General features: G+C 47.4%; 3 protein-coding genes across 3 annotated transcripts; all 3 read right to left on the bottom strand.

The window, feature by feature from the left end:
• Positions 1-137: 137 nt before the first annotated feature.
• Positions 138-566, bottom strand: LOC9657423 (acyl carrier protein). The gene is made up of 2 exons (XM_002974376.2): positions 495-566; positions 138-377 (listed from the first exon to the last, which is right to left on the bottom strand). Exons 1-2 carry the CDS (start codon positions 564-566, stop codon positions 138-140), a joined length of 312 nt encoding a protein of 103 aa, XP_002974422.2.
• Positions 567-11,228: 10,662 nt separating this feature from the next.
• Positions 11,229-12,019, bottom strand: LOC9658365 (acyl carrier protein). The gene is made up of 4 exons (XM_002974377.2): positions 11,941-12,019; positions 11,737-11,888; positions 11,545-11,664; positions 11,229-11,482 (listed from the first exon to the last, which is right to left on the bottom strand). The coding sequence occupies exons 2-4, from the start codon at positions 11,884-11,886 to the stop codon at positions 11,360-11,362; spliced, it is 393 nt and encodes a 130-aa protein (XP_002974423.1). The 5' UTR covers positions 11,887-11,888; positions 11,941-12,019; the 3' UTR covers positions 11,229-11,359.
• A 92-nt stretch (positions 12,020-12,111) lies between these two features.
• LOC9658366 (EEF1A lysine methyltransferase 1) lies at positions 12,112-13,152 on the bottom strand. Its single transcript, XM_002974378.2, has 4 exons — positions 12,919-13,152; positions 12,712-12,813; positions 12,482-12,659; positions 12,112-12,425 (listed from the first exon to the last, which is right to left on the bottom strand). Exons 1-4 carry the CDS (start codon positions 13,135-13,137, stop codon positions 12,253-12,255), a joined length of 672 nt encoding a protein of 223 aa, XP_002974424.2. The 5' UTR covers positions 13,138-13,152; the 3' UTR covers positions 12,112-12,252.

Here is a 13,152-nt window from a genome sequence, read left to right on the forward strand (position 1 = left end):
CGTGGTCAGTTCTTGTGTATTTATCTCCATGCTCTACTATAAAAAGTTGAAAACTGATCACAGGAAAAGAATAAAATATGTCAACGATTAATCAGCCACCCTTACAAAAACGATGCCGCCAAAAAGAAACGCTTTCACTACTTGGCGATCACATCCTCGATCAAATCGGCAGCGTCTTGCACGGTGACAATCTTCTCGGTTCCTTCCTCGCCCAGGCTGATCTTGAAGTTCTCCTCGAGTTGCATCATCACCTCAACCTTTGGAGACGAATCAAAGCATGAGTCGGCTCCAAGATCAGTTGGAGTGACGCTGGACTGATCGATCGAGAGCTGGGTGGCGATGATCTTCTGGACTGAAGCAAGAGTCTCTGGCTTTGCCTGTGGAAAAAGAAGATCAAAGACTCGCAATCCCCTAGAGAAAATCCGAGCACTAGAAGAAAGGTGTATAGAAGCATATCACGAGCAACCTCGCTTGCTAGTGCTGCTTGTCAAGACAATGGCGCTGGGCCTGAATCCGACCACCGGGGAAGCTCTCGCAAGGGATCCGACGCTTGCAGCAGGCACCATGGAGCACGATCCAGCGGGCCGTACCAAAAGCAGATCTTAGGGCTACCTCGCTCGATCGATCGGGGTCACAATGCGAGACGAGATTACTCCGAAATGCTCGCAAATAGGAACTGGGGGAGAGAGCCTCAAAGACTGGCTAGGAGCTCAGATTATATGGAGGGACAAAGCCCTTGACGGAGCATCCAAAGAGGTTCGTTTATCCAACATGGAGTGCAAATCTTCGAAGACTGGAGAGCTAGACTTGGAGCTCTGCTGAGAATTACTCATGGACAAGTGAATGTTTAAGTAAAAACTGTATTTATTCCTTTTGAGGTGGACAAATTGATTTTTTCAACACAAAAAACAATAGCTTTATCAAGTTGGACTTATTTTTTCTCTTACTTGGTCAGAATGCATTCAATATAATGCAATGGTGAATTTTTAATTGATGAAATTCTAATTCTCCACTCTCTTGCATTACATAAATTTATTTCATGTTGTGAGTGTTTGGAATATGGAAAGGGAATACAGAAAATGTGCATATTAATTAGCCCAAAAACCCTAACTTATATACAGGAGCGAGTGGTCCAGATTGAAACCAATCCGATGGCTACCAAAATCCCACTACGCTAATATTAATATACGGCATCGTAACCGTACACTTGGCCCTCACATCATCCCCGGAATAATGGCAAACCATCAAGGTTCTCTTGTAAACGGGTTGGGATTTAGAGGAACGTTAGGAGGAGGCATCGGCAGATCTATAGGTGGTATTAATTGCTCATGATCCCTTTGTATAAAGCGTTTCAACCGCTGCACATGCACAATCTCTGGAGGATCAGTCTGCTAGACGTCATGCCAAACCTCATAAACTTGTGGTCCAACTTGCCACAACACCTGATATGGTCCTTTCCATTGTGCAAGGAGCCCCTTAGATAAACCACATACCGTAAGATGGGGAAAACAGACTAAGGCATCGGTGGATCTATAGGTGGTATTAACTGCTCCTGATCCTTTTGTATAAAGCATTTCAACTGCACATGCACAATCTTTGGAGGACCGGTCTGCTGGACGTCATGCCGAACCTCATAAACTTGTGGTCCAACTTGCCGTAACACCTGATATGGTCTTTTCCATTGTGCAAGGAGCCCTTTAGATAAACCACGTACCGTAAGATGGGGAAAACGGACTAACACCAAATCATCCACTTTATACTCCGCAGGTGGACGATGATGGGAGTTGTAGCGCCATTGTTGTCCCACTTGTACGCGGCCTAAGTGTTTGGCAGACTCCGCTCGGACAAGTGGAAGAATGCTTGTCAAATATTGATCCCATGACCTAGCATCCGCAACTTATGGCAATCGCGAGGGTAAACCCAACTCCATTGATAATATTGGATCATGACCATATAGGAGTTTATATGGTGAAGCACCAATAGAACTCTACACCCCAGTGACATATGCATACTGAAGAGACGACAAATAACCATCCCAATCCGAATGCTAAAAGTTCACATACTTCGCAATCATCCCCTTGAACGTCCGAATGAGCCGTTCCACCAAACCGTCTGATTGTGGATGATAAGCACTCGTGAAAGTGTGGCAAATCCCCAACTGAGACGTCAAAACATGAAATGCTTCAGCCATAAATGCGGGACCATTATCCGAAAGAATCCGCTCTGGACAAGAATGCTGGAACACCACTCGATTGAGGAGGAAGTATCCAACAGTAGTTGCAGAGGCGTTAGCAAGAACACCAACTTCCACCCAACGAGTCAAATAGTTAGAAGCAATAATAACATACTCATTGCCAGCAGTCGACCGTGGAAAAAGTCCTATAAGATCAAACGCCACCAACTCAAATGGACGGGAAACTGCAATTGACTCCAACCGTCCTTCCGCAGCCCGAGGGGGAGTATTACGAGCTTGGCACCAAACGCAACTACGCACATACCGGATAATATCACGTCGCATCTTCGGCCAATAGAAAGACCTGCGTAGCTTCTCGATTACACAACGATGTCCCATATGCCCACCTAGAATAGAAGAATTATGGTAGGCATGGAAAAACTGCGGAATAAAGATAGAAGGTACCACCAACCGTAAATGATCATTAGGATTTGTCCCCACAAAATAAAGAAGGCCACCTTCAAGATGATATTGAGAATGTAAATGCCGGAAAGGCAAGTCATCAGCAAGTGATGTAGGATTCTCAAACCCATTTTGAAGCCTTCGAATCCATGGCTCAATCTTTTGAGCCTCGCGAACCTTATCAACTGAAGGTAGATTTTGCTTTGCACCTTGTGGACACTAAACAAGTACAGCAATTGCCGACAGCACAGAATCCTCGTCAAGAAAATCCACAGATGCTAGAACAACAGGCTCATCAGAAACATGAGAAGAGAGTGAAGAAGGAAGAGGAGCTCGAGAAAGGACATCAGCATCAACCATAGAACTCCTTGGGCGATGAACAACATCAAAATCATATATCTGAAGCTTTAAGGCCCACCGAGCAATACGACCAACTAGGTTCTTCCCCTTTAATAACGAAGTAACAGCAGCATGGTCACCTTCAAGTAACGTCTGAGAACCATGTAGATATGCATTAAGTTTCTCGAAATCCCAGACTGCTGCTAAACACTCCTTCTCTGTCGTGGAGTAGTTCATCTCCGCTGGTTGTAATGTACGGCTTATATATGCAATGGGATGGCACTAACCAGGCACACTCGAGCTCTCTTGCATCAACACACCTCCAAGACCAATGTCAGAAGCATCCACGCGCAAAATAAAAGGTCGAGTGTAGTCAGGATATGCCAAAACTGGAGGAGTCATTAACAGCTCTTTGAGATCCCCGAACGCCCGCTCACAATCCGGAGACCAGATGAAAGATGATATTGATGACTTCAGCAACGCTCGCAATGGTGCAGTGTGATCAGAAAGATGATCCACAAAACGACCGAGATACTGCACCTTGCCCAAGAAGCGCTGCACATTATTCACACACTTCGGAGTATGGAACTTTAGAACAGCCACAAGTTTGTTAGGATCAACTTGCAAACCCTTACGTGAAATAAGGTACCCAAGATAAGTTGTATTCTTGGACCCAAATACGCACTTCGACCGCTTCAACTTTAAACCAACGTCGCGTAGCCGATCCAACACTTTACAAATATCACGAATGTGCTCCTCCCACATCCCCTTCGAGTGGATCAAGACATCATTAATGAAGTCAGCAGTCACCTCTGGCATATCGCAAAGAACCTCGTCCATCATCCGCTGAAAAGTTGTTGGAGCATTGTTCAAACTAAACGGCATCACCAAGGATTCGTACAAACCAAATGGTGTACAAAAAGCGGTCTTAGGAATATCTTCTTCGGCCATCAGTACTTGCTAGTACCCAGAAGCAAGATCTAGCTTGGTGAACCAACGACTTCACCCCAGACGATCCAAGAGATCAGCAGTGTGAAGAAGAGGGTTCACATCTAGGATCGTCACTTTGTTTAACGGATGATAGTCAATGTAGAAACGAATACTCCCATCGGGCTTTGTCACAAGATGAGGTTCACATGCCCAAGGACTCCACGACTTCTGAATAACACCTTTCTCCAACATCTCCTTGACATTTGCATGTAAAATCTAGATCTCCTTGGGTGACCGACGACGAATGGGAACCTTGATTGGACGAGCATCCCCAGTTGGAATGGGATGACGTGTGGCAATCTTAGCCCCAGATGATAGGTCAAATTCAAAGAGATCAGAATACTCCTTCATAAGCCGGTCCACCGCTACAACACAAAGATCATCGGAGGGATTGGAAAAGGGAAGAGCAGAACAAGATGGAAATATAGGAGGAAATAGTGGGGGAACAAAAGTAATGGAAGCAGAGGTAAAAGTAGAGGGACGAAGAGGGACAGAAGTAAGAGGAATGGATGAAACGTAAGGAAGTATGAGACAAGGGGGAGAAGCCTCAAAGTCACACTTGGCATGATTGCGTTGCAACCAATCCATACCAAGAATGAGGTCAAAAGCTTGACTCGGCACCACCCGCAAGGACTGCAACTCAAGCATCTAGATCGCCCATACGCACAACCAGGTCCACCTCATCCCATGCATATGCATGTGTATGGCCGTTGCCATAAAGAATGAAAACGGGTTCCGTCGCACGATGCAAGATGGCAACGTGTGGCAATAGGTCGAGCAATAGAAGATAAACTCAAACCTGTATCAACCAACACAGAGAGAAGAAGAGGAGACCTCTTTGTAATCGACTAAATTTTCCATTCTGCTTTAGTCACTTAACCACACCTCTGACCACTTGGAGGAGTCTCATTCACAACCTCCATAAGTCCAATCCAGGACTTGGGACTTGCTAGCCCCGAGAATGGCATCCATGCCACTCAACATTTGCACTTGGTCCAAGTGCTCCACATGTCCGATCCCATGACCGACACTCAAAGGTACCACCGACATAGCAGCCCGTTACGCTAAGGCCATGCCCAATCACCTTTGCCACACTGGTAGTCCAATACCACTTGCATCACAGTCTTGGCTCTCCAAGACTAGGCAAACCATCCGTGAGTGGTCATCTCAGATCCACTCCTTAGCATCCTTAGGATGTCCACCGACAAGGGGATAGCCTTCCCCACTATCCCTCTGTCAGTCCCCACTAAGTCCCTTTCTGCCCCTGGTCGTGTTTGCCAACACTGCCACTAGATCGAGACCCACAGGCCCGACCACTAAGTCCCACAGTCCTCTGGGACTTCCTCACCACACGACTGTGTCCTTGGTCACTACCCCAGAGGACTGCTCCTCTTCCTTTCCACAGTTTGGGCCTTTGGGACAACATTTCGGAACACCGTGGCCTTACGCGAGCCACCTGGGTACTCTCCTCGCCTTCTGCCCTTGGGTGCTCTAGCCATGGGCTTAGAGCGGGTTCCATTGAGCCACACTAGGTATCCAAGTAGGTAGTGCCACCCACACTTGGACTGGGAGCATCGGCCAGTCGATCTCCCGGGGGAACTAGAGCCGGCTCTTGAACACTTCACCAAGCTACCCCGCTTGTCGGTCCGTGTTCACTCTAGTCTTGGACTTCCCAGTGGGCAGCTCATCACCCAACACTGGGTCCGGCCTTCCTGGGCCAAACTGGCCTTTCCTAGCCAAACTGGCTCCACTGCAGTCCTCCCCCTTACTATACTTTTGGAGCTCACCAAACCCCCCAGGGTCTAGGAGACGAACGCTTTGGGCTTTCACCCTCTCAGACTCGAGCTCGGACTCGGACTCAGACTCGGACTCGGACTCAGACTCGGGCTCGGCCTCGGTCTCGGCCTCGGCCTCGGTCTCGTTCTCGGTCCCGATCTCGGTCTCGGTCTTGGTCCCGGTCTCGGTCTCGACTTCGGACTCCATCTCGGACTCCATCTCGGACTCCATCTCGGACTCCATCTCGGGTCCATCTCGGACTCCATCTCAGGTCCATCTCGGACTCCATTTCGGGTCCATCTCGGACTCCATCTCGGACTCCATTTCGGGTCCATCTCGGACTCCATCTCGGGTCCATCTCGGACTCCATCTCGGACTCCATTTCGGGTCCATCTCGGGTCCACCTCGGACTCCATCTCGGACTCCATTTCGGGTCCATCTCGGGTCCACCTCGGACTCCATCTCGGGTCCATCTCGGACTCCACTTTGGACTCCAACTCGGGTCCATCTCGGACTCCACTTTGGACTCCAACTCGAGTCCATCTCGGACTCCACTTCGGACTCCAACTCGAGTCCATCTCGGACACTTCCACGTGTCATGTGTTGGCTTTTGGGTCCCTTTTTGGAGCCTCGCTTTTTGCTCGCTTCGTGCTCGTTCCTCGAGCACTTCTTTGGGAGTTCCACTCCCGCTCTTGACTTTTCAAGTCGGAGCTTTTGGTCCAAACGTGTTACGCTCGTTTGGCTCTCGCTTCAGCCACTACCATGTGGCACCCTTCCCGGCTCCACTTTGGGGCCTAGGGATTTTGTGTCTCACAACTCCACCACCCATAGACGAAGTTCGATGTCCTCATCGAACGGTAAACCATTTTATAAAGTAACACCCAGATGTGTTACCATTTCCATCCTTGGCCCCTAGCCAATATTTGTCAATGGTTTGACATTGAAGGCTCACCATGCCTTCTCCATATTCATCAATGGTTCGACACCAAAGGCTCACCATGCCTTGCCCATCCTCTAAGGAGGATAGTCTCTCCAACTTAGAGATTCACTTGACCACCTGGGGTGGTTTGCTCCTTTTTATTGGTTCAGTTCTCGCTAAACCTATTAGAGACACACTCTCTAACTCAATTCCACTACTCATTCTTGAGTAGTCACAGATTCCATTGATCTACCTTTGCACTTTGGAACGTTTACTCTCGACTTTTTGGAGTCAATTTCCTAGGTGTCTCTAACACCTTGCCTTGCACATTTTGTGCAACTCCACTTCCCCTTCTAGGAAGCTCTCTACTCGAGGGCACCATCATCCTCTTTCCTATTTTGTGCCACCTTGGGCACTAAATTCCAGTTATTATACTTTGTGCTAGGGCTGTCCATAGCTCTATCATTTGGCTATCTTACCGCTCCCTCCCTTGGAGCTTCCACTTTTGCTAAATCGGAGCAATTCGGAATCCATCTTTGGAGACACACTTCCTTTCCCACAATTTGTTAGCGTCCAACACATTAGTGTTCCTCGCCTAACTTTGTCACTTGGATTCCTTCCCAGGGATTCCACGGCCCTATCTTGGCCACTCATCTTTTGCTCCTATTCGTTGATTGTTGCACCAAGCAACATCGAATCTCTACCTCCCTCCTTGAGGTATTCTTTTGATTCCATAGCAAAGGCTCTGCTTTGCCAAGACTAGGGTGTTCACCCCTAGTAAGTCTCTTTTAGCATCTTCTGCTGTGGGCTCTATCCTCGGCCCAACTTTGTGACCCTCTCATGGGTCTCTTTAGAGACTACTTTCCTTGGACACACTATGCAATCGCAATGACATAGCTCATTTCCCTAAGGTGCTTTTCCCACTTGGTCACCTTGACCAAGCCACACCATCATCAATAGTTCAAATTAACACTTTGAACTAGGAACCTTATTCCTTAACCCAAACAAGGACCTTGTCCTTATTTAGCCACAAGATCACCTAGTGATCTCACCTCGGCACCTTAACAGGTTTGCCAATAGGTACTAGGTCTTCCAGACCTTTAACTTGTTAACTATGACCCCGGGGGCATCCCCCACACTTGGCGGTGCGCCCAAGCCAGCCCTTCCGGCCAAGGGTCTATAGCAACTGAGATTAGGTGTCCCCATCTCACTCACCACGTCCTTTGTGCCACTTGCACCAAAGCGTTCAAGTTAGATATGCCGAGCTTTCACACTAAGCAATCTAACCGTGCATCAAGGTGATCTGGGGTAGTGACCAAGGACACAGTCGTGTGGTGAGGAAGTCCCAGAGGACTGTGGGACTTAGTGGTCGGGCCTGTGGGTCTCGATCCAATGGCAGTGTTGGCAAACACGACCAGGGGCAGAAAGGGACTTAGTGGGGACTGACAGAGGGATAGTGGGGAAGGCTATCCCCTTGTCGGTGGGCATCCTAAGGATGCTAAGGAGTGGATCTGATATGACCACTCACGGATGGTTTGCCTAGTCTTGGAGAGCCAAGACTGTGATGCAAGTGGTATTGGACTACCAGTGTGGCAAAGGTGATTGGGCATGGCCTTAGCGTAACGGGCTGCTATGTCGGTGGTACCTTTGAGTGTCGGTCATGGGATCGGACACGTGGAGCACTTGGACCAAGTGCAAATGTTGAGTGGCATGGATGCCATTCTCGGGGCTAGCAAGTCCCAAGTCCTGGATTGGACTTATGGAGGTTGTGAATGAGACTCCTCCAAGTGGTCAGAGGTGTGGTTAAGTGACTAAAGCAGAATGGAAAATTTAGTCGATTACACTCTTGTTATAAAAACGAGCTTGTAAAGTAAACACTGGATGAACTGGTGTTGAGTGAACCCCTTGATGATACTCCCGAAAGAAAGATGGAGGGGTCACTGACTTATTCATGCAAGGTCCCTCCGTTACTCGCGCGACTCCTTGTTTCCTGGATGCATCTTAGTGTCCAAACCTTCCACTACAGCAGCACCAACGGGACGTTGCTGACGCCAAGGTCTCCACCCAGGAAATGGAGGTCGCCAATCCGGAAAACGCCAACAACGCTGATAAGTATGACCAACTTCGTCACATGCCCAGCAGCGAATATCACGGCCACGACCACGTCCTCGCCCTTGTCCTTGGACTCGAGTAGCAGCAGCATCAACCTCCATTGGAACAGGACCATCACCTATAGGAAGAGGAGCTGAAGGACGTGTAGCAAGAAGTGGGAGAGGCGATGTCTCATAACGTTGTGCCAAGTGAAGAGCATCGTCAAGGGTGGCGGGAGCAAGTGCATGCACAAGTTCGACAAGATCTTGACGAAGTGCTGGCCACAACATTCCTCGCTTGATCCGCTCCGACATATTTGGCTCTGCACGAAGCAAAAGACTTCGGAAACGAACGCCAAATTGCATCACCGACTCAGATGGCCCTTGGCGAAGACGATGCAATTGTTAGAAAGCATCATCACAGTCATCAGCATGTCCGAAGGCACGTTTGAAGACATCTGGAAGAACACTCCAATCCCCGCGAGTGGCTGCTCCCAAACTGTTGTACCACTGCAATGCCATCCCTTGGAGACACGTGGGAAACTCACGCAAACGTTGAGCATCATCCCAAGAATGATATGTGGCAATCACCGTGAAGTGATCGAACCAATGGTACACATCATCCCCAGGATTCCCGCGAAAGAACTCCGGCCGAACGCGAGGATTGGCACCAAGAGCAGGAGGAGTTGTACCATGTGCCGTGAACAGCGCTATCAACTAAGTTTTGTTGTTCAATTGCAAACGCATAGCATCAAACAATTGGACCAACTATTGCTCCAGAGTCAAAGGAGGAGATTGCTGATTTGCCATGGAGACAAATGAAAAAGAAAGAGCAAAAGAAGAGAAATGACAAAAAGCTAGAAGGAAATGGTAGATCTAGACAATGCAAAAAGCTAGATCTAAACCAAAATCCTGAAAAGAAAGAACAAAAGAAAGGAAATGGAAAAAGCTAGATCTAAACAATGCAAAAGTTAAATCTAAACCAAAATCCCAAATTTAAGCACTCCTTAGAGATAATCAAAGGTGCCCCTCACCTCCACCAATGTGAATGCTTGGAATTTAGAAAGGGAATACAGAAAGTATGCATCTCAATTAGCCCAAAAACCCTAGTTTATATACAGGAGCAAGTGGTTTAGATTGAAACCAATCCGACGGCTACCAAAATCCCACTACGCTAATATTAATATACAGCATCGCAGCCATACACTTGGCCCTCACAAATTCAAAAATTAATAAAAAATAGTCAATTAAAAATTATTTTTTAATAAGTCTCAAAAACATAAACTGTTTATAAATACAGTTGATATGTATAAATGAACGATGCAAATGAAGGACATCGGTATTTTTTTGTACAAGCATGCATTTGAGAACAATGTTAGAGGGATGAGTTTAATTAGAATATGAAAAAATTAAAGGAGCTATAAACACCAAAATGAAAATGGAGTTATAAAACTGAGAATGGTGTATTACAATAAATCAACCATGTTTACATATGCATAGACAAAATATAAATTTAATATATGTGAACCAAAAATATGAAATTTTCCACAACCAATAGCTCTTAGGTCATTGATGAGATATATCATAACAAAAAGTCAATGTCAAGATTGTAAAACAATACAAACTTTTAAGAAAGATACTCAAGCTCTCTCGTAACCCTTTGTGCTGGGAATTAGATTGGACACGGACTCCAACTTCAACCAATGGCCACACCATAGTCAATAAAAGAAAAAAAAACAAGTAGATAATAGTCACGTATATAATTCAATAGTCAATCGTGAATATAGAATTAAATACTCATGAGTGCCCTTTCCACTTTTTCCTTGATATTCAGCCCGAAAATCCTAATCTCCTTCATAGACTGATTGCCAGTCAGGTGAATGTGGACTGTAAACAATGTTATTGCTATTAGCCTTCTCCATTCTGTCTATGCTGCTGCCACCAAACTTCCCTCCTACTGCTGCTCTAGACGTGGCAGCAAAGTAATGTGCCACCCAAAGTTGGGAAACAACAAAACAAGTAATTTGGAGATGAAAGGGCAACTAAGTTAGATGGCAGTAGCATAAAAAGGTGAGATGCTTGGAGGACGGGCATTCGCAATTGGGGATTAGAAGAATGGCAGATAATTTAAATGAACTCTTGAAAGTGGTGCTTAATGCACAAACGCCTTCAGAGACATGGCATCTGGGCTATTAAGACTTGTCGTGCGCCTCTTTGCTGTGAGGATTCTTAGTGTTCTTGTGGCTGGCTGAGGAAACTAAGTGAACCCATGCTCAACCGAGCTGGATTGGCATTGTTAGTATCCTGTACTCCCGGATCTCTAGGCAGAGATTCTGCAGGTCCTGCCTATGCCTTGGTGGCTCTGGGCAAGATTAATAGGCAGAGCCCTCCTGATGACACTTCCACAATTCTGGGGTGAGCCAGTCCCTAGGTGGCACATGTCCATCTCTAATTGAAAAATGGTTTCCTGTGATCACTGAGAAAGAAAGGAAAGAATAAAAATGCAGTCAACGGATCTGTAAGAACAGGGGACAAAACGAATTATTAAACTACAAAAACGATGCCATTTTGGTTGGTTGATCCGCCGCAAGAACGCGTTGCTTGCTTTCTTCACTGCTTGGCGATCACATCCTCGATCAAATCGGCAGCGTCTTGCACGGTGACAATCTTCTCGGCTCCCTCCTCGCCCAGGCTGATCTTGAAGTTCTCCTCGAGTTGCATCATCACCTCAACCTTTGGAGACGATTCAAAGCATCCAGTCAGAAAACAAAAAGAAGGAGCGAAATATCCATTACCGTGTCGAGCGAGTCGGCTCCAAGATCGGCGAACTTGGCAGCCGGAGTGACGCTGGACTGATCGATCGAGAGTTGGGTGGCGATGATCTTCTGGACTGAAGCAAGAGTCTCTGGCTTTGCCTGTGAAAACAGAAGATCACATTCCCCCGGAGAAAAATCGGAGCACTAGAAGAAAGGCATATAGAAGCATACTGCGCATGAAATGAGGGAGCGACCACGCTTGCTTGTCAAGACAATGGCGCTGGGCCTGAATCCGACCACGGGGGAAGCTCTCGCAAGGGATCCGACGCTAGCAAAGGACACGGCGGGCACCATGGAGCACGATCCAGCGGCAGCGGCCATTGCTAAAGCACCAAAAGCAGATCTTAGAGCGATCGATTGGAGTGACAATCTTACCAGAGCGAGACGAGGTTACTCCGAAATGAGGAAAGAAATGCTCGCGAATGCCGCCTGGATCACGAGGAACTGAGAGAGAGAGCGCCTAAAACCCTGGCTGAAAGCCCGGGTTATATGGAGGGACAAAGCTCTTGACGGACCATCCAATCCAAAGAGCATGCAAAAAACAAATCATGAAAAAGGTTTTACCACAAAATTATTTGCTTTTATCCAACTTGCTCTAATTGCAAAATGCCCCTCGAATTTGGCTACATTATCGTGAGGGTGACGGACATCTTTCTCAAGAACCCTAGAAAAAATTTGGAAGTTATGTTATTGCTCTACCTCGGGGTTGGGCACACCCAGGTTAGTGGCGTCGTAGTTCGTGAAGAACACGTACTGGTAGACAAGGTGTGGAATGCACGGCTGGAACACCTGCGGTTTCACGTCCAGCATTCGTTCCAGGAGCTGCGAGTTCTCCATGATCGTGCTCAGCAGAATTTTTCCTGTGACAATGTCGGAGCTTAGCTGCCGCGAGTAGAGATTATTTCTTTTTTCTCACCGTTTTCTGCTAGGAGCAATCGAGCAGCCTCTGCGTACTTGGTCCACACCTCCGACGTGATGAAGGGAGGATCAATCACCACGAAATCGAAGCTATGGTGGAAAGCCTCTGGGATTTCCTTGGGCTTGTTGAAATCCCATTTCACGTAGTTTGGCGATCGAGACCACTGCGCGTCCACCTATGGAAGGGAAGATTTGCAATGCAACCAAGGGAAAAGAGACGATCCTTACATCGAAAACGAAGCTACATTTCCTGAGCTGCAAATCCTTGAGCGAGAAGTAGACGCTGGGAGTGGAGAGAAACGCGGCCTTGGTAGCGCGCTCTTCGACTTCCTGGGAGACACCAATATTTCATGAAGAAACTGTGCTGTGCGCGAGGGAGATCTGATCGAGATCCGGATCAAACACACCCTAGAAATCCATGACGATCTAGATCACCTTGACAATGGCGGCGATGGTGGCGGCCGAGTACCAGTACTGATTGAGCTCCCACTTCTCGGGCGTCCTCTGGACGAATGCGCGCCCTAGCGCCTCGCCGTCCACCATAGCCGCGGCGCGCCACAGCCTAGAATATTTACTCCGTACTACCAAGAAACCAAAAATCTGGCCAACTGTAGAGAAGCAAATCTTGGCCGCTGGAACGCCGCCACGTGTCATCGACAAAGATCGCGC

Source organism: Selaginella moellendorffii, unplaced genomic scaffold (genome assembly GCF_000143415.4).
Source record: "Selaginella moellendorffii unplaced genomic scaffold, v1.0 SELMOscaffold_24, whole genome shotgun sequence".
In the NCBI taxonomy this organism is placed as follows: Eukaryota; Viridiplantae; Streptophyta; class Lycopodiopsida; order Selaginellales; family Selaginellaceae; genus Selaginella; species Selaginella moellendorffii.

Excerpts from the sequence above, each read along its gene's own strand:
- LOC9658365 (XM_002974377.2), bottom strand. The coding sequence starts at position 11,886 with ATGGCCGCTGCCGCTGGATCGTGCTCCATGGTGCCCGCCGTGTCCTTT. Across the intron at positions 11,665-11,736 it reads GCTCCCTCATTTCATGCGCA|GCAAAGCCAGAGACTCTTGC; the intron begins GTATGCTTCTAT and ends CTGTTTTCACAG. Across the intron at positions 11,483-11,544 it reads GAGCCGACTCGCTCGACACG|GTTGAGGTGATGATGCAACT; the intron begins GTAATGGATATT and ends TCGTCTCCAAAG.
- LOC9658366 (XM_002974378.2), bottom strand. The coding sequence starts at position 13,137 with ATGACACGTGGCGGCGTTCCAGCGGCCAAGATTTGCTTCTCTACAGTT. Across the intron at positions 12,660-12,711 it reads AATGTAGCTTCGTTTTCGAT|GTGGACGCGCAGTGGTCTCG; the intron begins GTAAGGATCGTC and ends TCCCTTCCATAG. Across the intron at positions 12,426-12,481 it reads ATTGCTCCTAGCAGAAAACG|GAAAAATTCTGCTGAGCACG; the intron begins GTGAGAAAAAAG and ends ACATTGTCACAG.
- LOC9657423 (XM_002974376.2), bottom strand. The coding sequence starts at position 566 with ATGGTGCCTGCTGCAAGCGTCGGATCCCTTGCGAGAGCTTCCCCGGTG. Across the intron at positions 378-494 it reads GATTCAGGCCCAGCGCCATT|GCAAAGCCAGAGACTCTTGC; the intron begins GTCTTGACAAGC and ends CTTTTTCCACAG.